The 23,547-nt window shown below is 41.3% G+C and overlaps 1 protein-coding gene across 26 annotated transcripts; it reads left to right on the top strand.

The window, feature by feature from the left end:
- Positions 1 to 5,741: 5,741 nt before the first annotated feature.
- U2AF1 (U2 small nuclear RNA auxiliary factor 1) lies at positions 5,742 to 23,150 on the top strand. 26 transcript variants are annotated; one of them, XR_010473769.1, is made up of 12 exons: positions 5,769 to 6,194; positions 7,135 to 7,216; positions 8,751 to 8,838; positions 9,049 to 9,105; positions 11,024 to 11,054; positions 11,642 to 11,708; positions 12,513 to 12,579; positions 15,918 to 15,967; positions 16,505 to 16,603; positions 17,801 to 17,934; positions 18,274 to 18,366; positions 20,218 to 23,150. XR_010473769.1 is itself a non-coding variant. In XM_065069395.1 (11 exons), exons 7-11 carry the CDS (start codon positions 15,938 to 15,940, stop codon positions 20,351 to 20,353), a joined length of 492 nt encoding a protein of 163 aa, XP_064925467.1. In that variant the 5' UTR covers positions 6,111 to 6,194; positions 7,135 to 7,612; positions 8,751 to 8,838; positions 9,049 to 9,105; positions 11,642 to 11,708; positions 12,513 to 12,579; positions 15,918 to 15,937; the 3' UTR covers positions 20,354 to 23,150. The 26 variants fall into 26 exon arrangements, 25 of the variants coding, with proteins under 25 accessions (XP_064925401.1, XP_064925387.1, XP_064925351.1 ...); XM_065069395.1 differs by lacking the exon at positions 11,024 to 11,054 and having other exon boundaries at positions 6,111 to 6,194; positions 7,135 to 7,612; XM_065069404.1 differs by lacking the exon at positions 11,024 to 11,054 and having other exon boundaries at positions 6,123 to 6,194; positions 7,135 to 7,667.
- The last annotated feature ends 397 nt before the right edge of the window (positions 23,151 to 23,547 follow it).

Genomic DNA, 23,547 nt, shown 5'->3' with positions numbered 1-23,547 from the left:
TTCTGCCCCCTGGGCTGTGGACCAGGTCTGTGTCCCTCACCGCATGCTTCACTCTCACCACCAGCTGGAGCTCCCACCACTTCATGCGTGAGTGAGGAGATGGGGCAAGTGCAGCCTGAGTGTAGAGAGGTGCCTACACAGCGTTGTTTGGAGGTGCAGGGGCTGGATGTAAGATCTCCCTCCCTGTGAGCCTGCATCTCATAAGCGCTCCATCTGAACAGCCACGGCTGTTCCTAAATTCTTATCCTGACTCTGAACATCTCCTGTCTATCTTGCTGTTGGGAAAATCACCCGATTTCCCTGCCTCCTCTGTAAAGGGAGGGGGGGTGGCATTTTTGACTAGTTTGCAAGCTCCTCTGGGCAGGGAGCGATGGCCCTTTATACAAAGGAAGCAGAATAATGAGGCTCTTGACCCTGGATCTCACAGCAGCTTGCCAGACCAAAGTGCTAATAAACACAACATCAAATAATGTGTTGAACTTAAAAGTCCTGCAGCTTTAATTTTCCTGTTTTTCAATTGAAAGGCACTCTCTAATAGCACCAGTTAACAAATCAGCAGTGCTCCTAATCAGCGGTTGGATATCAAAAACTCTCCAAGGAAAAGTTTCCACAAGACACCCATATTTCTCAGCCATGCTCTGCAGTCTCAGAGCTGCTGCTTCTCCAACACTGCTCTTCAACTCAGCATTTCCTCTCCTCTTCCTCACCTTTCACCCTACCCCACTGACTGCCCCTCACACCAGGCTAGTCGAATTCACCTCCCCCCACAGCATCAAAGCAGTACTGTTACACCACTGACGGTGATCAGCACTCAGCTGTGAGTGACCCGGAGACCTCAAGAGAGGGTCTGTCTGTCCCCATGTGCTCAGGAGCACGGTCCTTCATGCCCGTGTGTGTTGACCTGACACATGAAACAAAGCCACAGCCAGTTTGCAACAGACACAGTCCTCCCACAGCCCCAGACAGCAACTATGGCTACACAGACATCACCCTTCTCTCTGCTGTGCTGCATAGTATTTACTGGGGCTGCTATAATTAAGGATCTTTGACAAGATCTGCTTATATAACCATGGTGATTAGTGAAGTATAGGCATGGAAGTAGATTAGATGAGATTACTAGCTACAGCTCTGTTCTAGTGTACAGGAGTTGCCTTCTCTGATTATTTTTTTGACGTTACAGTTTAAATTGATTCTCTTCCCTCATGGTTATGCTTTGTTCCAAGAGGTGTCAAGCAGAGAGCTGGTACAATTGTTCAAAGGGCTTGCTGGCCCTAGGTTACTAATTATCCCTGCACACGCACTGCTAGCGAAATGCCTTTAACCTGAAAAAACAAGTCCTGTGCACTGGCCTGGAACTCCAAGGTACCTCTTTAATTAACAGAGAGCTCTGAGCACCTGCAACAAGAAGGTGCTGTTTTCCAGTGAATGCGAATGCCTTAACTAGTCTATGTACTGACCCCCAGGATATGTTTCTGTGTTTGTTCTCATCTCTTTTTTCTACATCCAAGCATCGCTGGCTTTTGTCTCAGAACTAGTTTTTCTTCCCCTTTCCTCCCTGCTCTCCCTCTCTTAAAACTGGCTGCTTCCCTACCACCTTATTTTTTCTCTTGCATATCTCCAAACCAAATCTGGGTGGCACCATCTTCTCCTCACCATGTGTTAGTTGGTATCAAGTGATGACACTGGGTCTCAGAAGGCAGACCAAAACAGAGGAGGGTTTGTGGCAACATTTAACCCAATAGATCTCAGCAAGTTTGGGCAGGGGAGTAACCTGGAGTTAGTCACTAACATGGACAACCCTGTAGCAGTGGAGAGCATGTGTAAAACCAGGGAAGGCATCCAAGCTGTATTTCCCTCTCCCAAGTCCTGCAAGCATCCTCATTTAGATTTGGGCAAAATAAAATATGCCATAATGAGTAGTTACATGGAATTCTGCCTTTGATTCCTGCTTTTCTCTGGAGACCTGTTCCTTCACGTTTCCTTTACTTTGCTGGCTCCTGTCTTCGCTCCCACCTTTCTAGCTGTGCTGTCAACATTAACTTCAAAGGGTCTTATCCCCTCTTCCTCTCTTCTTACACTCCCTGGTTTCTGCCCTAGGTCCCCTTCTTTCTTCTAAGTGTGGCCCTTTACACCCGGCAAAGCCACTTGAGGAGGCTGAGTAACACACTTGCTAAGAAGGAGCCTTTTAACCTCACTGTGATATGTCTGTGCAATGTTGCCTCCAGTGTCTGTAGGCTCTGTCCACGCTGCTGCCCTTCCGTTAGGCAGATGCACTGGAGTGTCTCTTTCTTCCAGCAATGGCTGGGCTACATTGACACAAAGGGAAAATATCCCACTTCTCACATAATCAGTTGCAATATTACTAACGCCTCTAATGCAGATGTCTTGTTGCTGGCACCTGCATGGGCAGGCTTGGCACTGGAGGGAAAGGGGATGAGGAAAGAGGCAGAAGGTTATAAAGTTCTGGACTCTGGTGTCCCCAGCACAAGTGGCATCCATGGTCCTGAGGACTGCTGAAAAAATGAAGAGCAAGTTTACAAGTGGGTTTATTTTTTCAATAGTTCCATGACCCATAAGGCATAGTCCTGGTCCTAGGACTACTGTCCCACAAAACTGAGAAGATACATTAGTCAAGTGCTCTCTACCCTGGCAACTATTACCAGTTCAACAAGCCACAAAGCAGAACTCTGTGCAATTTTCTCTTTCAGTTTGTCCTACTAATGAGTTACTTTAGGCACCTACTTTTGCTAGAGGCATCATAAGATTTATGCTTGTCATGTACAAAGGCATATTTCCAACATGGAAGCAGCTGTTTTGCTTTGTTCTCCAATAGCATCTCCAGGTCAAGTTACTTGTTTGTGAAACATGGAGCAAACTTCAGCACAACAACGACTTACAGAGTGTCTAAGTGAAAGCTGCACTGTAGAAAATGTTTCTTAGTCTCAGCAGTACACCATGAGAGCTAGAGGAAAGGGAAATCTAGAGTGAATGGGGTCATCACAAGATAAGGGCTGAGAATCCAAAAAAAACAGATTTTAATTCCTCGGGAAAAACATATTTCAACGTATTTTAGCTGAAGGCTTTAAGAGAAACATTAAACCAAAAATCAATGCAATTTTGTTCTGCTTAGTATGCAAAGCATATGCTCTGTGGACGCACATTACAGGTTGCTCCCAGTGATGAATGAAAATCACCAGGAACTTCTGCTTTGTCAGAGCTCATTGCAGGCTGCTGCAGTTGTACAATTTCAAAGATGCAGTGGTTTCAAATTGGGTCCATCTTTTTGAAACACCCTGTAGTTCCCTTGACAACTTGGGCTAGGCCAAAACTCACAGCAGGTTCCTACCAAGCGACAAAGCTGATCTAGCAGCATACTGCTATTGAAAGGAGCTGTCTCACTCCTTCATCACCCTTGCTCCAAGCTATGGCTACAGTAGTCCTGGTCTGCCCTCATGCTAGCTCTGTCACCCATTGAAGTGCTCAGTGAGCCAGTTCAGTTCAGGAAATCACTCTTTTATTTGCAGGGTTTGGCTTCTGCTGGTTTAGTGAGTTTAAACTGCAGTGGCAAGCCCAGGTGGGAAGCAGAACAATAGTGAGCAACTGAGGCAAAGAAAGTGTGTCCTCTGACACACACACTGCAAGGCAAGGCCAAGCAGCAGCACCTGTTGTTGTCTGGTAACGATATCTTCTCAGACTTTGACAGGGATTTCTGCTTCCAACATCTGGATCACAGTTGTGAATTTGAAGGGAAGTAGGGGAGTGCAGAAGGAGCAAAGGGGAGTAAATCTGTCTGGATGTGGCAGAAGTTGTAGCAGAAACCTTCTGTCATCTCAGTAAGGAGCAGTGGAGAGCAGGTGAACTTTACCTCCCAAAAGAGCACACACAGAAAGAACATGACACGACATACAGCAGTGCCAAGAGGACTGTCCTTGTCCTGTGATGGGTCATGGCATCTTTGAATCAGCTCAAACCAACATTCAGCTTACTTCCTCAGAACTGGACTTGCTGTTAAGTTTCAATCATGTTGTGTCTGGCACAACACAGCAATCACTTGTGCTTGCAAATAGCTCTATGGACCACAACTGGGGCTGCGAACATTACGTGAAATAAAGCATATTTGTAAATGTTTCAGGGATTTCAAAATTATCTAAGGGACTAATTTTACTTGCAACACAGCAAGTGCTCAGTCTTTTGTTTTCTGCATCAACAAAATGAGTAAGTTCACTTTCTTGCAATGATTTTCAGACTGCAACATCACTTTTGTTGCAAATGCTGATCAGGCTGTACCGCATCACAGTCTTCCATGCGCATTACTATTCCATTTCAAAAATATCAATTCACTTGGTTCAAATTTGCAGCTATTGGCCCATAATTCCTTGAAACTTCCCAGAACAACCAAAAAGAATTTGGTCCTGCCCTCCACTCTGCTTTTAAATGAAATGCATATTTTTATTTGCAGCTCATCCAACTTTTATTTAAACTCCTTCAGAACCTGCACTTTCCTGCCTTTGAGCCACTACTTTATTCCAGCACTTGAAAATGTGCTAAAAAGGTCTAACTTGGGTTTCTTGTCAGTGTCCTTTGTACAGATGACTAATTGCAGGAACACCCTCTAGCATCTAAGCAGTATCCTTATCTTCTCTACAGTCATATCAACTTCTGATGCTGTGCTCCAGCAAGCCCTTCTTTCATGTCTGCCTTCTTCCTGAGGCAGGACCTGGGGGTCCTGGTGGGCAGCAGGATGACCATGAGCCAGCACTGTGCCCTTGTGGCCAGGAAGGCCAATGGCATCCTGGGGTGTATTAGAAGGGGGGTGGTTAGTAGGTTGAGAGAGGTTCTCCCTTCTCTCTACTCTGGTGAGACCACACCTGGAATATTGTGTCCAGTTCTGGCCCCTCAGTTCAAGAAGGACAGCGAACTGCTGGAGAGGGTCCAGCACAGGGCAACAAAGATGATTAAGGGAGTGGAGCATCTCCCTTATGAGGAAAGGCTGAGGGAACTGGGTCTCTTTAGCTTGGAAGAGACTGAGGGGTGACCTTATTAATGTTTATAAATATGTAAAGGGTGAGTGTCATGAGCATGGAGCCAGGCTCTTCTCAGTGACAACCAATGATAAGACATGGGGTAATGGGTATAAACGGAAACACAGGAGATTCCACTTAAATATGAGAAGAAACTTCTTAACGGCAAGCATGCCAGAACACTGGAACAGGCTGCCCAGGGGGGTTGAGGAGTCTCCTTCTCTGGAGACATTCAAAACCCCCCTGGACACATTCCTGTGTAACCTCATCCAGGTGTTCCTGATCCACAAGGGGATGGGACTGGATGATCTTTTGAGGTCCCTTCCAATCCCTAACGTTCTGTGATTCCCAGTTGTCAAGCCCTTTAGCTGCATGCTTCAGTATCTATCAGAGGCTCCTCAGTTTCCTTGAAGCACTGGCTAAGCTGTCTTTTTTCAGCTCAAAGCTTCCTTCTGGCAAAACTCAGGCTGCTTTGGAAGTTTTGGCCACACACCGCGCTGCAGAACGGGACAGGGCTGTCATCAGGAAATCTGGACGTGGAGGCGCACCACGCTTCAGTAGTTCCCCCAGCTGAATTACCGGGATCGCATAAGGTGCTTTAAGACTGATGCAACACTCCGGGCAAGACACACTCGGATCTTTCAGGCCACAAGAGACGCCCCAGCTGCCCACGGGACGCTCCCCGTTCCACCACTGGCCGCTCACCCCACGGTGGGCCCCTCCCCGAGGCACCACCCCCCGGATTCCTGCGGCGAAGAGCTCAGCTCTCCCCTCCGCTCTGGCTAAGGCAGAGCCATAGACTCAGCGGAGCCGCCAGGCACCGTCCCGGGGATGCGGCCAGAACCCACTGCGGCCCCCGGCTCCGCTGGGCTACAGCGCGGGCTCCCCGCCGCCCCCTGCCCCCTCCAGCGCATGCGCGGCCGCGGGTGCCCTACCCGCGCCGCTGCAGGGAGAAGCGGTCCCCACCACGCACCCAATGAGGGGCTGGCGGCCCCGCGCGCATGCGCAAGGAGCCGCGCCCTCCCCGCCCCCACCCCCCTTCGCGCGGGGCTCCGTAGAAGTGTTTCCGGCGCGGCGGCAGTGACGTGCACGGTGGGCGCCGGGCTGTCCGGCGGGCGGGCGGTGGGAGATGGCGGAGTATCTGGCCTCCATCTTCGGAACAGAGAAGGACAAGTGAGTGGCCCATCCCTCCTCCCCGCGCCGCTCCGCGCCTCTCCCGCGGCTTAGGCGCTTCGGGGGCAGCTCGAGGGAGGCCGGCGGCTGGTGGCGGGGCGCGCGGGGCACGGCTACGCGCAGCGCCCGTCCGGGCGGCCTGTATGGGTCGTGGCGATCAGCCTCCCCCCCCCCCCCCCCCAGCCCCGTCTCCCGCGGGGGGGCCCGGCCCCTTTCTTCCACTCCCGCCTCGGGGGCCAACGGAACCCCCGGGACTGGGGCGCGCGCTCGGGCGTTCTTTCCCCTTCCCCCTCCCCAGCCACGGCCGCGCGGGGGAACGTGGCGGCGCGCGGCCGCGGAGAGAAGAGGAAGCGAGGCGGGCGCGCTCCCTCCCTTCCCCCCACCCCGTCCCTCAGGCGCGCGGCGCGGCGGCCCCTCCTCCCCTCCCCCCTCGGCCGGAGAGCGCGTGCGCGCGCCGCCAAGGACGGGGAGGGGTGGAGGGAGAGGGCGCGCGCGCGCGCCCCCACCCCCCCCCTCGCCGCGTGGGGCCTGCGCGTGTCCGCGCCGCTGGCCCCGCCCCTTGCGCCTCTTTCTCCTCTTTCTCCCCTCCCGGGCCGGGCTGGGTCTGTTCCCCTCGGGGAGTCCCTCCTCCTCCTCCTCCTCCTCCTCCTCCCCCCGCTCTCCCTCTCCCCTTCCTGCGGCCGCCATGCGGGTGTGCCCGCGCCTCGTGGCGCGCTGCCGCGCCCCCCCACCCCTTCCTCCCCGCCCTCCCCCCGACGGCTGCGCTCCTCTGGCGGCGGGCGGGAGCGGTCGGGGCCGCTGGGTGCCGAGCTTCCCGCCGCCTCCTGCCGGAAATGGGCCGCCTCTTCCCCTTTTGTTCGCGTCTCTGCGCCTCGCAGCAGCCCGAGAGCTTCCGCTCTGCTGCAAGGACAGCGACTGGTTATTTCTCCCCCCTCCCCAGGGTGCGGAGGATTTCCCCGACTGCTGCATCCTGATCCTCAGGCTTCTGCCTGCAGCCTTCCACGCGTCGGGAACGTCTCTAGGTTCTCTGGTTGTTGGAAGCGTACTTGCAAAACCCTCCTAACGAAAATTTGGTCACCGTCAGCCTGACCAAACCAACGTGTTTTTCCACTTGTAAAAATGAAAGGGGGCATCGATGTGCTACTGGACTAAATTACTCTTATCAGCCTCTGACCGTGAGGCTTCTATTCGCCTTCTACTTTGTAGTGCAACATGCCAGTTTCAATTCGCTCGTCTGTCAGAAAAAGCAGTATCTGCAGCTTCTCTTGAGCTCTGTTACTGTGGCCTCCTTCCTGATATAATACATTAAAGCTTAACAGTATGAGTGTATGCTGATACAGCAGCCATGAAATTCCTTATTTTCTAATCAAAAAGCAAGCAGAACTCTCCAGAAAGTGTTGAAGTTGGAGGCACTATTGGTAATTTTATAGTTAGATCATTTTTTTTGTTTCAGGGTAGAGTTCAGAAAAGACAGTAAGTATATTGTAATGCTAAGTATATATTTTCAGAAATGTAAAAATGAAGAGTAAGCGTGGTAACATTTTACAGGAAAATGTTTTGCTAAAAATCAGATATGCTTTAATACTTTATTTTCCCTTTCCATGAGTTGATGTTGGTTACACAGGATTGTGGAAAGAATTGGTGATAACTATGAGCATGGTAATAATAATCTTCCAGGAGAATTCTTAAATTTCATTTATACATATATAGCTCATAATAGTTTTCTTGCCCTTCAGAATTTTGCATTCAGTTTTCCCAGTGAAGGTAACCAAACTCTGTATGGTGTTCTGTTATCATTCCATGTGGATTATGCTTAAACATGAGAGTTCTAGTGGGATTCCTAGACCAGCATAGTTCTGAACTTGACATTAGGTGATGGTTAATCAAGAAAGGCTTGTGGTTTAAAATTTTTAAAAAGCTTCCTTTTAGAATAATTAGCTACATTCATGGAGATGACTTATTAAATGATTTTATTTTGTTTATGTGTATTCTCTCTGTAACATGATTTTTCTCTTATCTGAATTCCTTTAAATACTATGTTGGCAGCACTCTGAGTTATCTTTGACTAGAACTTTAAAAGAGGCGTTTTGTAAAACATTAGGTAGGTGCAGCTGAATCAGATTTAAAGCAGGTTACGTTGCCCAGACTAGGGGTTCCATGAACTAAGACACAACCATATAGCCCATAGTGCAACTTTTCAGACTGTTTTTCACATTATTTCGCATCCCATCACCCAGTGAAACCGATAAAAAGAATAGAGAACTGGAAGGGTAAAACAGGGGTGATTGCTTCTGTCCATTATGGTGTCACAAATGCGCTTTGGGTTTGAGTAGTGGGTGAAATTGATTAGATGACTTGCTGTAAATTAAGGGTAAAGAGGAATGAACATGAACAGGTTTGCTGTAATGCTTGCCTATACTGGTTTTGTTTTGTTTTTCTGTAGTACTTCTTTACATCAATATAAAGGTAGTTAAGGGCATATGTTTTATAGGAATTGCATGTTAATGTTTTTTTGTTCTAATATTGAAAATACTTTGTGGTTTTTTTCACTCACAGAGTCAACTGTTCATTTTATTTCAAAATTGGAGCTTGTCGTCATGGAGACAGATGTTCTCGGTTGCACAACAAACCGACATTTAGCCAGGTTTGTTATCCTTTTGTTTTCTCTTCTTGTGGCAGTATATTCTTGCTTCTTTAAAGCGTAGATTCTCAGATACAAGTGAGTAGTTACAGAGCTCCAGAATAAGTAGTTCACTTTTGGCCCCAGTTTATATGGGTTTTTGCTTTTTTGGGGGTATTCCATTTACTTCTCCCAGCATTTCTAATTATCTCCTGTCACCCTTAATGGCTGCAGGAAGCGATGCTGTTGTAAGCTTGCCTGTAGTAGAGACCAGCCAGTGCTAACTTTCAGGTGAGTGTGCCTTCTCAGTGGTGTTTAGGCACTTAAACCATCCCAGATTTTTTTTAATCACAAACGATGACAGCATGTTCTGCCTATTTCAGAGGCATGAACTTGTCTTTTATGCATTTAATGGAAGAAGACTAATTAATAAGTAAGAACAACTCATCTGTAGTTAGATTTGCTCTTTGACCCAGGCTCTTAACTTTCAAATGTAACTTACATACTCCTTTGAATTTGAAATAATTGTTTCTCGAAAAAAACTTGCCTGGTTGCTGAGGGTGTATATGTCAGTTGACTTCACAGATAATTTAATCTTTGGCTATGTGAATATTGTTAAAGACATGATGTGTAGCTGCATGTCTGGCAAAAAAAAAAAAGCAAGTGGGTGATAGGGTTTTTGTTACTATGAGCTCTATAGTTTTCAGAAATTACATTCCTGGACAACTGTATGCTTTGCCTCTTTCTATCACTGCTGATTGTCAAGGTATACAGATAAATAGATTCTTGAGGAATATTGTATATGACAAGTAGTGCCTATGAAAGCTGTTGCATTATCAGCGGTTCTACTTACACAGGTAAATTTCACATAGCAGTGGAGTCCTCTGCAAGTTCATTTTAGCTGACGTGGAGCAGGATTGATGAGAATGGTGGACTAATCTTGGTTTGGAGAGAATTAGGGAGGCAAATACTGTCCGTATGACTGGAGTTCAGAGTGATGGTGCTCATGAAGTTAAGCTTTGTGGTTAGGCAGGGGGCAGTTCCAGGGGGCACTGGCTGGGTTCCTGATTGTTAGGAACCACTGCTGGTACTTCCATCTACAAAAAAAGTTTTCCACATCTGGGAATTTAATAATTTTTTAATGTACATATTGTATCTCAAAAAGAATATTGCCTATTTTCAAAATGATTCCATGTTGCTGACCTACATGGAGAGCATGCAGAGATGTGATTGGTTGTTTGGAGACATGAATTTAGGTCATTGGCTGCTACAAAATTTTTCTAAATTAAACAACTTTGACTGTAGTTGTCATTAAAAATGTGAATCAAGCAACAAAACCCCAAACTACATTTAAAAAAAAACAAAAACAAAAAACCAAACAAAAACAAAAAACAACACTTCATGTGCAACAACAGTTTCCTCTGTCAGTACAGTTTTAGCTTTACATTAGAAACTGCAGTTAGCAATACCAGCTGAGGTAGGTCAGCAGGGTGGGGCAGGTTCATCCAGTGACATCTGGGACCACTAAAGCATCACCTGACAGATGTTCTGTATTGTAACATCTCAAATGTACCTGGCAGATGTGTAGAGTTCACTAGAGAAACCTTTATTTGTATGCAGATTGATAATCAGCTGTGATAGAAAATAGAAGAATGGGTATCTTACTAATGGGAAGTTACCAGCACAATATTTTTCTCTCGTGTTGCTGGTGCAGCTTCTTCATAGAAGAGCTGTGTTAGGAAGGGTCATGCAATTCACGGTGATCAAATTACCAGCAATCAGCAGAAACACTGTAACTGTATGCATGTTTCTGGCTCTCTCCAATTGTAGGATAAAACATAGTTATTTTAAACCTGGGCCACGGATACACAAAGCTTTGGTTGGTATGACCACACCCATTATAAAACACTTGTGTGATTTTTTTTTTTTTTAATGTCATGTTACAGATTTTCTTTTTTTTTAATGTGTTAAGTGGGCAGCATATTTATGTATGGCATTGCTGGTCTATGACTTCTTTAAGCTCTGATTTCTGTGACTAATAATAATGTGTAAGCTAAAATTATTTGGGGATTGCGATTCATATTAACTAACATTGAGCTTGTATTGTAAGTAATCAAATTTCAGTTTTTGAGCTGCTTACAGTGATATGGACGTTTGGATTTTTTTTGTAATATTAGTTTACTAACTTAAACATGGTTTGTTTTTTCAGACAACTTGATTTTAAGAAGAACGGTACAAATGTAAGGTTTCAAGTCTGCCTGGGCTAATTCTTCAAGTAAAAAGCAGAAGGGCTAAAAGGATATTGTCCTTATTTGAAGGAACGGAAACATGTGAACCTATGATGCTATTATATTATTGAAACAGAAATTCCACCAAGAAATTCCTGATGCACAAAATGAGATGCAGCTCTTGCCTAAAAACCTTACTGTCTGGTGTAACATTTTAGACTCTGGCATTTTGTATCATATGCTGTGCACATAACACTATTTTTTTTTTTCCCCTAGACATACAATAATGAATCTGGTCTCAAAAGCTAGGCATTTCCATAATGTCCTGTGGTAGGGTGTTTTAGGGTACAGTGCCTCACACTTCCCATATTGAGGATAGCTGTTGAGACAAATGCAGTTCTTTCTTGGTGGTTAATTAAAACTGTTTTCATAATATGATGGTCTGGATGCAATTTTGGAAGATATTCTGCAAATACAAAAGGAAGTCTTAAGAATAAAATATTACTTTTAGCTGTTTGCAAACAAGTTGTCTCTTTGCAATTGTCTATTATATGCACAGCAGCCAGTAGAATTCCCCTTTTTATTTTTTTTCCCCGCAGACCATCTTGATTCAAAACATCTATCGTAACCCCCAAAACAGTGCACAGACGGCTGACGGCTCACACTGTAAGTCCCACAGTTGGAGAAATTTTTTTAAACAATGGTGTTAAAGAGCCCACTCCTAATTATGAGAAAATAATGTTGGCTTCTGAGCTGCTGACATAAAGCTGTTGCAAACAGGACAAGTGATGGAACTCTTCTTGCGCATAGATCAAGAACTTGTCAAATGTGTGCAATTCAGAATGCAGAGTTGACTGCATAAATTGGACTTGATGCAGATTCTCTTTTGCACTGCAGAGTGCAGCTTGAGTGCTTAGTAACACTGCATTCTTTTTAAAGGGTTAACCTGCAGACATTTCTCAAATTCTTGATTTAACAAAAACAAACAAAAACAATAGGTATATATGTGTTGTACGGTAAGTTTCCCAAAACTGTGGGTTTTCTTTCATCTTAACTTTTTTAGGAAAATGGAGATTTCATGTTATGCTGTAATTATTGTATTACTTCCTTTCCTGGGGTTCTGCTCCTAAAAAAAATTCAGTAAAATCGAATTCAAACAAATTATTATGCTAGTACTTTGAATACTGTGTTTGGACACCATCTATTATTTATCTGCCTGAAATCATGCAAACCCCCTCTATAGCAAAATTAGTGAACAAAATAAAATACAATAATGCAGTATCATGAGATCTCTGTTACTTTACAGTGTTAGGTTGATTCAGAAAGGTCACCAGCTAAGTGAAAGTTCTCCTTGGTAGAGAATAACCACCTCTTTTTCAGCACAGACTCGGCAAAAGCGACCCTAAAGGAAACCGGTTTCTTGTTAAAATTATTTTCCATAATATAAAGTTGTTGCGTTTTGTATTTCAGACCATTGCCCTCTTGAACATTTACCGTAACCCTCAAAACTCTTCCCAGTCTGCTGACGGTTTGCGCTGTAAGTTCATACAAGTTCCTTCACTGGTTCCCTGGGCTTGATTGTCAGAGCTCAGTGTCGACTTAAGCTGGTCTACCATTTTAGTTTAACAGATCAAACTGACCACGTTTCGTTAAATGTGTCCAAAAAAAAAAAAAACCCACACCAAAAAAGACCCCCAAAAAACATTTATGTTGTCCCACTGACCTTCTTTCCTACTCCCAAAAATAAGAGGGGAATCTGAATACCATGTATTAAATCAAAAAGGGTTGAAATTTTACTTGCCCTGTGAAGCAGGCTTGGTTACACTGCTTTCTTCCCTCCAGCTTTTTTCCCTGCCAGTTGCCTGCATCCTAGAAATGCTTTTCTATATCTTTTTATGCTATTCACTAGGTTCCACTGTCTAAAAGAGCAGGATGTTGACACGTTGGCTTCATCCAGAACAAATTTCCTGCTCTGTAAATGTTATGAGAACTTCAATTTGAAACTGTTAAGACTGCATGCAGAAATTTGCCCTAGGTTAATGCAGCTTCCATTTAGAGTCTACTTTGGAAGAATACGCTTTGACTGAGAAATGTTTCCCTTGTGGCAGCTGTCCTTTTTGGGATAGGTGCATGCTTAAAATTTCTTCCAGGCTTTTAAAATTGAAGTTCCAAAACCAAGTTGTATATTTACATGGGAAAAGATATCTGTAAAAGTACTTTGGAGGAGGGGAAGGCATTTGGGTATGGTCATGAATAATGACTCCTCATGAAGTAGAAACGGGCATAAGAAAACATACCTACTGTGAGACTGGCAGAAGTTAAATGACCAGGATTGTTGATCTGCGATTACTGATACATGATTGTGATTGAATTATCAATATTAGAATAAGATTAAAAAAAAAATAGGACCAAAAAGGATTGGTGTTATTTTCTAACTAATGTTTCTCGTTGAAGTGAATATTGACTGTGTGGTAATAAAGCTTTGTTTGGCTATTCCTTTTTTTGACTGTTGGATTATAGACTAGTTCAGATTAGTTACCAGCATTTGATTAGATTTGCTTTGTGAAATGAGCCACTAACACGAAAGTCAACACTGTCTCTTCTGCTTTTAAAAGTAATTGTGGCCAAATTAAGTAACTTGATTTTTTTTTTTTGTGTCATACAACCAAGCTAGATAAGTAATGACCTATGTAAGTTTGTCTAGACACTTAAACAGTTCTGTTGGTTTGCAGGCTTCTTGTTGCAGATGTTTAGTAGTTAATGATGTTCTAGTAAACCAAAAAATGTGCAGTTGGGTATTTCCACTCTGTCCCTAAATTCTCTATGCGCTGGTAACTAATTTGCACAGAGTTACAGCAGTTTGGTCTGTGGAGCTATTTAGATTGTGCAGCTGCAAGAGTCTTGAACGGATTCTCTAGCGTTCTCAATGCTGGTATCCAGTTGGTCTTGGCAAGTGGGTAGATACGTACCAGAGCCCAACTGTACCTTCTGTGGTAGAGCTGGAGCTCTGTGACCAGTAGGTTTGCTGAAACTCCTGGCTCCCTGTTTTTTTTGGTATTTGTCCCTACTTACGTTCTGCATGTATTTTAAATGGATAACTTGGGTAGCTATTTAATGCTTCTGTTGTTGTTGCTTAACTGTCTTCCTTTCTATTGCCGTCGTAGAGAATTAACCCTAGATTTTGAAACGATAGTTTTCCTGAGTATTTTAATTAGTAATTGGGCTTCTCAAGGTTCAGATACCAGTGGCCCTGGAATATGAATGTTTGTAAAGCTTGTTGCACATGAATGCTTCCCTCTTTAGAAGGGTATTGAAGTAGCCATTAACTAACTTTTGCTTACGATCTCCTAATTTGACAATGGAATCTACTTGCAAGTTTTTAGCAATTGTCCATCTGCTAAAAAGTAGTTATTCCCAACATGGCTCATGAGGCCTCTGTCTGATATCTTTAAAAAAAAAAATATCTTTAGCTATAAGTAAGCTGTTATCAGTGGTGTTGGCAGAACCTTGGGAATATAGTTAAGTATTAAGCTGTCTAGAAATACTGGTTTAATGTTTGATATTTCCTTAATTTGCTGTATAACCATGGAGAAGCAGTGGGGAAGAAGAAAGTTCTTAAGAGCAAACATGTTTCAAATGCAGAAACATCGTTAGCTTAAACTATATATATATAAACACTCACCCCTTAGCCTGCTTCAGGAGATGAGCTGGGTGGAAGAAAAGTAATTAGAGTCCATAAAGTGTGGCTGGTTAGCATTAGAGCCTTTGAAGAAAAATGTAAAGTTTGTCCAAATGGTAAGATAAGCTAAAAATGAGCCCAGAACATCTCTTTTTTTTCATAGCAGCGCAAAGTGAATAAACTCAGCTTTGTTGGCTCAGTTTCTTGTCTTCCACATTCTGTGAACTAAAACAGTAATACTTACAATTTAAAGGCTAGAATATTTTTCTAGCATAAAATGCAGGGTTCATTTTAAGACTGTTCCACTTAATCATAGTAAACCATTTAACTGCTGAAAAGCTAATACTTTAGGCTTTAATGTATACAGCTTAATGTAGTTTAAAATTCTGTAGACTGGAAGAAATAAACAAAATTCATTTTTTATATTCTTTGAAAAATCAGCCAAACTTATGTTGTTTTTTATAGCAGCAGGCAAGCAATGTTCATTTGTGAAGTCCAGCTTGGATCATGAAAATCTAATCTGAATATATGACTGGCTTGTCCTGCACTAAAAGGTGTTCTGCAGGACTACAGGAGAAAAAAGTTGTGATATTCACAATTAAATTAGAAAATTGCTCTCTATCACAAGGCATTTTGGTACCCTTCTTTGAGGGCACTGAGAAAAGTATGTAATTTTAAGAACTTCTTATCAAATTAAAAAAAAATTCTGGGCTGTGTCGCATTGTGAAATCAGATTCTAGTGAATATGCTGGAGAGGCGGACATGTTGAAATGAATTTCTGCCTTTAGGAAGAGGAACACTAAATTGTTAATCGTGCTTTAAAATATGGAAATGTGACAAAGCACTTGCCTTCTGTTTAGTTAAAGTTGTTGGTAGATAGAGAGTAGGACTGTACATTAAATTTTAGTGGTATTTCAAAGTAATTCCTTTCCCCTTCCTTTAAATTTGTGGCATACAAGTTTGTTTCTGATTTAAACTTGTTTGATTTGATCATGTCAATGTAATGTTTTGACATATTATTTTGAGGACTCAAAGCTCTTCACACGTACTTATTTTTAATATTCCTGTTAGTTAGCTCCATGCTATATGGTGTCTTTTATGCTCCAGATGACCTTTCTAGATTGTTCTGTAGTGTGATCAAAATCTTTCCCTCTTTGTGTATAGGCTCTAATCAGTATGACTCTTGATTTTTACAGGTGCTGTGAGCGATGTTGAGATGCAGGAACATTACGATGAATTCTTTGAGGTATGTAAGAGATGTGAGAAGGCATTAAAGTGTTCATGGATTTGTCAACACAAATGGGCTAGCTAGATTCAGTGTATGGCACAATTAGATGGATTCAGACAGTATTTGTTTCCTCAGGTGTTTGTGTGAAGTTCGCCAGGAAGTACAAGAATCAGCAACTTAAGGGATTTTGCATTTTTATCTCATAATCCCGTTCTTTCCTATAAATTTAAAATATACTTAATTATTTGCATAGAAGCAAATTAGGTAAAGCATCAAGGTTTATATTGTGTTTTCAGTGCATCTTATGTATTGTGTAAATACTGTATGCCTACTGTTTTCTATAGCTTGCTATTGTATCCTGTCAGTGTTGTACTTACAGATGGATACAGTACAGGCCAAGAAAGTACTAATTTTAAAATCTGAAATGTAAAAAGTTATTTTGGTTTGCCTTTTTTAGGTAAGGACTTCTTTTATACACACTAATAGCTAAATGCAATGCTTCTGTACTCTACAACTGATGTGCTGCAAACTTTTAATTGTTTGCTTTGTGCTTAGGAGGTCTTCACGGAAATGGAAGAAAAATACGGTGAAGTTGAGGAGATGAATGTTTGTGATAACCTTGGAGATCATCTAGTTGGAAATGTATACGTAAAGGTAGGATAAAGAGATACATGTTTACGTAATCGATAGGGTGATATTTATTGATCTATAATTTTAAAAGCTACTGTATGCTTGTAGATTTTGTGAGAGTAGCTCCTCAGGATATAAGCTTCTCTCCAGTTTTACAGTATAAAGTAGAAAGAGTGAAAATGTGAATGGAATCTGAAAGAAGTGTTAAGAGATGATGAGACGCTTTCTTGATAGTCAAAATCTGTGCTGTTTTCATAAAGATTAACGCTTTTTTTTTTTACTTTGTTACAAACACAGTCACCACTGCTGGACTGTTTAGTTTGCCAGGAATAATTTGGGGTCTGTCTTCCCATCACACTGCCTTTTAAGCACTTCATTATGAGCAGAGGTTATTCGCAACAGGTGTGTTTACTTTCAACAGATGCATTTATTTTCTAACTTCCCAATTAAACAAAACATCTTGTAACCAAGTTACATTTGGCAGTAGCTGGGTGGTCTAAGGTGCAGGCTGAAGCACTTAGGTTTAGCTCTTAAAAATCATTGGTATCTCTTGAATAAGCAGTACAAAATTATAACCTGCAGAAAATTTTATTGTGTATACACAGTGTTGGGAGTGTCTGAGAGAGGTTTTTTTAATATTTTTGCTGCACCTTCCCTTAACTGGAAAATATTTTCAAGCCTAAATTTCTCAGCTGTGTAGGTCATTATCAGAAATAAAAGTTAGTTGTAAAAGTTTGCAAGTGGTTAGCTGTGAAAAGGAATTGAAGTTTTATGTTAATTTTAAAACAGGATCAGATTTTTGTAAAATCTAATTTAAATGAGAGCTTCAGTTCTCATACAGATTTCTTAGTTTGAAATAAATCCATTACATTTGAGCAGTAGTGCTCTAGAAAGTACTTTTAAGCGTTTTCCTTGTTTAAAGTTGTATTAAGAAAACACGATCTTTTATCATATCTTTTAACATAAGCTTCAAAACTTGAAAGACCAAATAGAAGATAACTAAGAGAAAATGTCAGTGTCGTGATCGGCTTTGAGTCCAGATTGATGAAAAGCTAGCATCTTTACTCTTGATTTGATGGACTGTCCCAGGAACTCTGAACTAGCTTCTAGTTTGGTTACTAGTCCTAAGCCTCAGATACTGCATAACTGATTTGATAGGAATGTTTGGTCTACTTCCGTTGCTTCTCTATAACGTGAGAAAAATGTTAACTTTGCTTTTAGTTTCGCCGTGAAGAAGATGCGGAAAAGGCTGTGATTGACCTGAACAACCGCTGGTTTAATGGACAGCCCATTCATGCTGAGCTCTCCCCTGTGACTGACTTCAGAGAGGCCTGTTGCCGTCAATATGAAATGGGGTAAAAAGTGACTGACTTCCTGTTTGCCTATGACAGTATCTTTGAAACGCTTGCACACACAGGGTGGTTGCATGGGTGTGGCTTTTATGTGTAGCTTAGAGTAGGAAGAAAAACACTTCAGGTAATGTTAATATGGAGCACCTGCAGCCAGTCTCCTGAATTTTGCCATCTTCTTAGGACTTTGAGCTAGGAATGTGTCAGTGTCAGTAAACTGTGTTTGTGATTTACTGGTTTTAGTGTTAGGAGTGATTAGCTTTTAGATGGCTAGATAGGGCTTAAGGCAATCAGATACTGTGTAGAGCTGGGAATTTTAACTATGTCTCTTTAATTCCATTTCAGAGAGTGTACACGAGGAGGTTTCTGCAACTTTATGCATTTGAAGCCAATTTCTCGAGAGTTAAGACGCGAGTTGTATGGGCGGCGGCGTAAAAAGTAAGTTTGTTTTTAAACAACATGAAAACAGGAAAATTAAGGATCAGATGCTGAACATACTGAAGGCAAATCTTTAAACTTATGTCCTCTGTTTGTTTGTTTTCCTAACACAGTTCTAACACATGCCAGTGAAAGGCATCGAGTAAAGCTAGCAAGTAGCCCGTGTAGAACAAAGGCATAGGTCTTTGTTTAAAAAAGAAAGTTGTGGTGCTGTGGATGCTGAAGGTTGTGGCATTAAGAGAAGGCAGGGTTCAAGGAGAAGGATATTCTCTGAGTTACTAAGTACATAGGACCTACCTGTGATTCAAATCTCCAAGCCACAAAAGTGTTACAGGCAGACATTATTTGGGAGAAGTATTGCTTTATGCCTCTTTTATTTTATTCTTGTCTAAATGTATTTGCTTCTGGGCTTTGTTAGAAGCAAGCTACTTGGCTAGTGGGCATTTTGGCAGGATCAGATTGGCCACTTTCAGCATCATGCACAATCGAGCATATCTGTAGATTATATTCAGGACCCCACCTTATTTATTTTTCATAGTGAATGGCTATCTTTTCTAGCCTGTATGCATTCCTTAGTGTTAGTAACGGAGTCACTGCATTGAGCTCACTTTCTGTTAATGCTGACCTCACAATGTGATTTATCCTTCATGAAAGGAATTCTCAGTAGGGCAAAGGAATACTGGTTTTGATTAATGGCAAAAAATGGTGATAAACACATTTTACTAATAATATTTATTTAAAATACCTTGTAGAAAGGGGTATACCTCTGCTGTTACTATCATACCTGTCTTGTGGATGGTTTGCTTAGAGCTGGATTCACTCTACTTGCTTTTAGGACCTTGTTATTTGGGATAGGCATGTAAAATTGTTTGGCTTCCTTTTATATAGAGCACAGTTTTGTAGGTTTCTTTTAATCACAGAAGGAGCCTGGGATTATGAACATGTTTTTTCCTATAAATGCCTTTAATAGGCAATGTCTTAGAATTTGAGAGAATGAATTTAACTTTGGAAAATGTAGATTATGTTGCTTAGGCACATGTATTTGTGCCTAAATAATTTTCAAAAATATTCCAATTAATATGAATTTAAATGTAAATGTGATCTTTTAAGATGCTTGAATGATTTATGGAAAACATGAAGCGTGCTCTTGTATTAGTCTTTTGGTCACTTCTATGAATCTGAATCTCTGACTTAGTAAGGCTAATTAAAAGGTATCACCTTGTATTGCAAGATTGATTGGGCTTGAGTGTTTGGCTTTGCAATATGATTGTTTTACTGATAGCCCAATTTCAGTCTGTGGTAAACCAAACAAAATAGCTGAATTCTCCATACTTTTTTCTTGGTGGCCCTATTTAAATTCATTGTGTAGCTAAAGCTGTCACAGGTTAATGAGAGAGAGGGGGCAAGAATTAAAGAACGAGAACTGAGCTGTAATTGGTAATTAATGCAGTTGATTTAACTTAAAAGAGCTGTAGGCTTTTACAGTGCCTTGTTAAGAGCTATTCATAACTGCAAAAGCCGGTGTCCCTTTCTCTTGCTTCTTTAATTAACAGCTGTGCAACAGTGCGTTTGGTTCCTCTACATGCCTCTTGTTAAAGTTTTGTACACCCATTATGATGGATGACTGGCAGTGAACAGTTGAGTCTTTTAACAGTGTGTGTTGACTCCTCGGTGTTAAGTTTGTTTGGTTTGTAAATGCATGATTTTGCAGCCTGAGGGCCAGTTTACAAATCCTTCTAATGCCATGTTGTCTTCCCTCATTACTTACATCCTTAAGTGTTCCACTGTGTGGTACTGCAAGTAAGTTGCTGAATGTGATGACACAGTAAAATATTCAAACTTTCTTTGAAGGCATAGATCCAGATCGAGGTCCCGTGAACGTCGGTCTAGATCCAGAGATCGTGGTCGTGGAGGTGGTGGAGGAGGAGGAGGACGTGAACGTGATAGAAGGCGGTCAAGAGATCGTGAAAGATCTGGTCGATTCTGAGCCATGCCATTTTTACTGTATGTCTGCTAGAAAGTGTTGTAGTTTGACCAAACAAGTTCATAATGAGATTTTTTTTAAAGATGGGCTTCTGAATAAAAAATTTGTAGTGATACAGTATTCTTTGTGTAACTTGTTTCTTGTGGGGGGAGTCTTTTTAACTGTCATTCCTCTATCTTGACAAATACCTGGATTAACTATGCCTGAGGGAAAGGTGGTAAATGTATTGGAGGAGCGCCAGTTTTGGTTTTGTTTGGGTTTGGTTTTTTTTCTTTTTTTTTAATTATTATTATTTGGGTATAATTTGAACTGTTGATGAAAATGTGTGTGTATATAATATAAAATATTATATACATAGTAAAAATATTATACTGCTTAAGAAACAGTTACATAAGTTTCCCTTTTCTGCTATGCTGTCTGCTTATTTAGGTTAGTTTAGGCACATTTAAAAGGAAGGCTGTACGAAATGCATTTATTTACCAAGTAGAAATGCTTAGTTACGAAAATGTATGTTTGTTTGTTACCAGAAGTCTGTGCTCTGTCTATCAATGTGACTGTGGCATTTACAATAAATCAAATTTCTTGGTGTAAAATCTAAAGCCTATTTCCTCAGCACTCTGGAGTAGTTGAGTTGCTACTCCTGGCTGTGCCAGAATTCATAGTTCAATTTTTTTTCTGATTCTTGACTAAATTCCTTGTCTTTGGCTGGAAATAAAGTTGTCTAGTGCAGTTTGGAAAAAACAAACACACAACCAAAAATTGCAATGATTCACAATAGGCAGGTGAGGTTTTTTAAAAAAACTCACGCTCCATGCAACATGATACATGGGATTTATTGAAGGAAATGCAAGGTCCTAAATACAAGGATCAAATGTCTTAATAGACTGTTTATTTTTTTCTTACTCTGTTCTCTTAGCTGTCATTTAATGAAAAGCATTTTGTTAGCATTCGATGTCATAGGAAACTAATTGGATGCTAGTGGAATTTTTTTTTTCTGCCTTTACATGCTTTTGGGTAGTCTGAAGTGAGACACAAGCTAATGGATAGATGACAGTTTATTCACAAATAAGCCATCTTTCTGTCCAGGTTTTAATTTCACAATAGCTATGTATCAGAGGTTGTGCAACTCTTAAGGATTTAAAAGTCTAATTAAAATGTTGCTGGAACATCTTGAGAGACAATTTGTACAATGGCTGACTTGCAATTTAATTTAATTCATGTTTGCTTTTATTTGATGTATAAGATAGTAAGAAATTTTCATCACTGATCATATTTCTGCAAGATATGTCTTTATGTACATGAAGCTATGTAATACAATATAGCTTTCCAAACTATAGAAAGGGTATGGAAGCATTACATAGCCTGATTAACAAACCTGCTTCTCCCTGCCTCCAACATACGTATAAAAACATTTTGCTCACTGGAACTTGGAGCTGGCAAACAAAATAATGACATATGAGCGTTTCTAAATAATTCTGCTTTGCCTCCTACAACTAAATTATTCCATCAATTCAATTCCAATTTTTGTTTGAACTGGATGGTTTGGCCAACTGGATTGTAGAATTTATTTTGCCAGTAACCTTTTTAAAGAAGTGTATCACTATGTGAAGGTGGCTTCATTGTTTGTTTTGTTGCAAGTACATAAATTATGCTTTAATTCACTGGAAGAAACTGAGCAGTGCCTGGCAATAAATGGTGGAACTGAAGCCTGTGGTATTTCTGCTAGGCACTAGGAATTTAACATTGATTCTTGTAGTTTACAGGATATGAATCCAGTTCCATTTCCTCCTCAGAGATATTTAGGATTATTAGTGAACTAATTTAAATCTTGAGCTCTAAAAGGTGAGGGTAGTCTTTCTCTTTTAAAACAGTGTCTAGTATAATGTGGATACTATTTTAAAAGGTTGAAGATTGTTTCTACACAGGTTAATGACACAAGTTGATCTGCTTTATAAACAAGTTAGTTTTAAACTAGTGTAAATGGGTCAGTGTAATGGCTTTCAACTGTTTATCTAAACCCTGTTAAATTGAAGGTATACTTTTACATGAACAGATAGCAGAAGGTTGAATTCTCCCTCTCCCCTCAATACAATTTTTCTTAAAGCACTTTTGAATTCCACAAAATGCATCATTTTTATGGCCTGATTGCACAGCCGCCCAAAAATTAACAGTGCAACTGGAATATGTCATGACGGGCATTGGAAGCATTGGATTTTACTGGATACCTGAAGGAAAATAAACTTGCGCGCTGGTCGTTACCTGATCCTGAAATTATTACCTTGTGATAGCATTCAGCATGTAAACTAAGCTCATGATGTATCTTCAGTTAGGGTCAGCTTTTAAGGCTATACTACCAGTAAACTTAATTGAACTTGAATATGCATAAATTTCGTTGAACACATTAGTCCAAACTGTATTGGTTTACCAATACAAACCAAGTGGAAATCCTCCCTCCCCCTTCTGTTGTTGCTCACAGTGTTTTAGAGTAAACTTGGGGGGTTTTCCCTCCTTCCCAAAGGCACCTACTTCTCACAAATAGTTCATTGTTGACTCTTCTGTTAAACAGTGGATCTTAATTTATGGAGTTCCTTTACCTCAAATAAGTGACAGCATACAGTATTTCCCAAAGTCTGAATCGATTAGGTTGAAACTGTTAATCCCAAGTGGCTTCCTCTTTGTATTTGGCTCTTATTCTGTGAAAATGCTGCTTGTCCATGAATATGTATGTTGAGAGTGTAAAACCAAATGGAGAAAACTTGTTCAAAATAAAGCCTTTTTTTTTATAAGAATCTGACAAAAATTATCCCTTTCCTTTAGATGGGATGCTACTCTTTAAACTACTAATGAGCTTATAGACTACAAGTTTCAAATTCTTAGCTTGTGAGTTATTGAGTGATGCTTTTTTTCTTTCTGTTTTTATTTATAGCTGGTGGAGCGTGTCTTCAACTTAAAAAAACAAAACTCTCCATATTTACTTGATGAAGTATCAAAAGAATGCTACTTGGGGTTAGGAGTTGGGTTTTGCTTGTGTTTTTTTTTAATTGGTAAGGGTTCTGGTTGAAAGATCCTGCAAGTTTCTGTTCCGGCGGTCTGTAGAGAACAAGGTGGCTCATTTTTGACAGAAGGAGCATGTTTACTTGAAGAAGTGAGTACTTGAAAGGGGGTCATGGCTTGTTACAGATGATTTTTCCTAGTGT

Source organism: Columba livia, chromosome 1 (genome assembly GCF_036013475.1).
Source record: "Columba livia isolate bColLiv1 breed racing homer chromosome 1, bColLiv1.pat.W.v2, whole genome shotgun sequence".
NCBI classification, from domain to species: domain Eukaryota; kingdom Metazoa; phylum Chordata; class Aves; order Columbiformes; family Columbidae; genus Columba; species Columba livia.
This window is presented reverse-complemented; position numbering and strand designations above follow the sequence as displayed.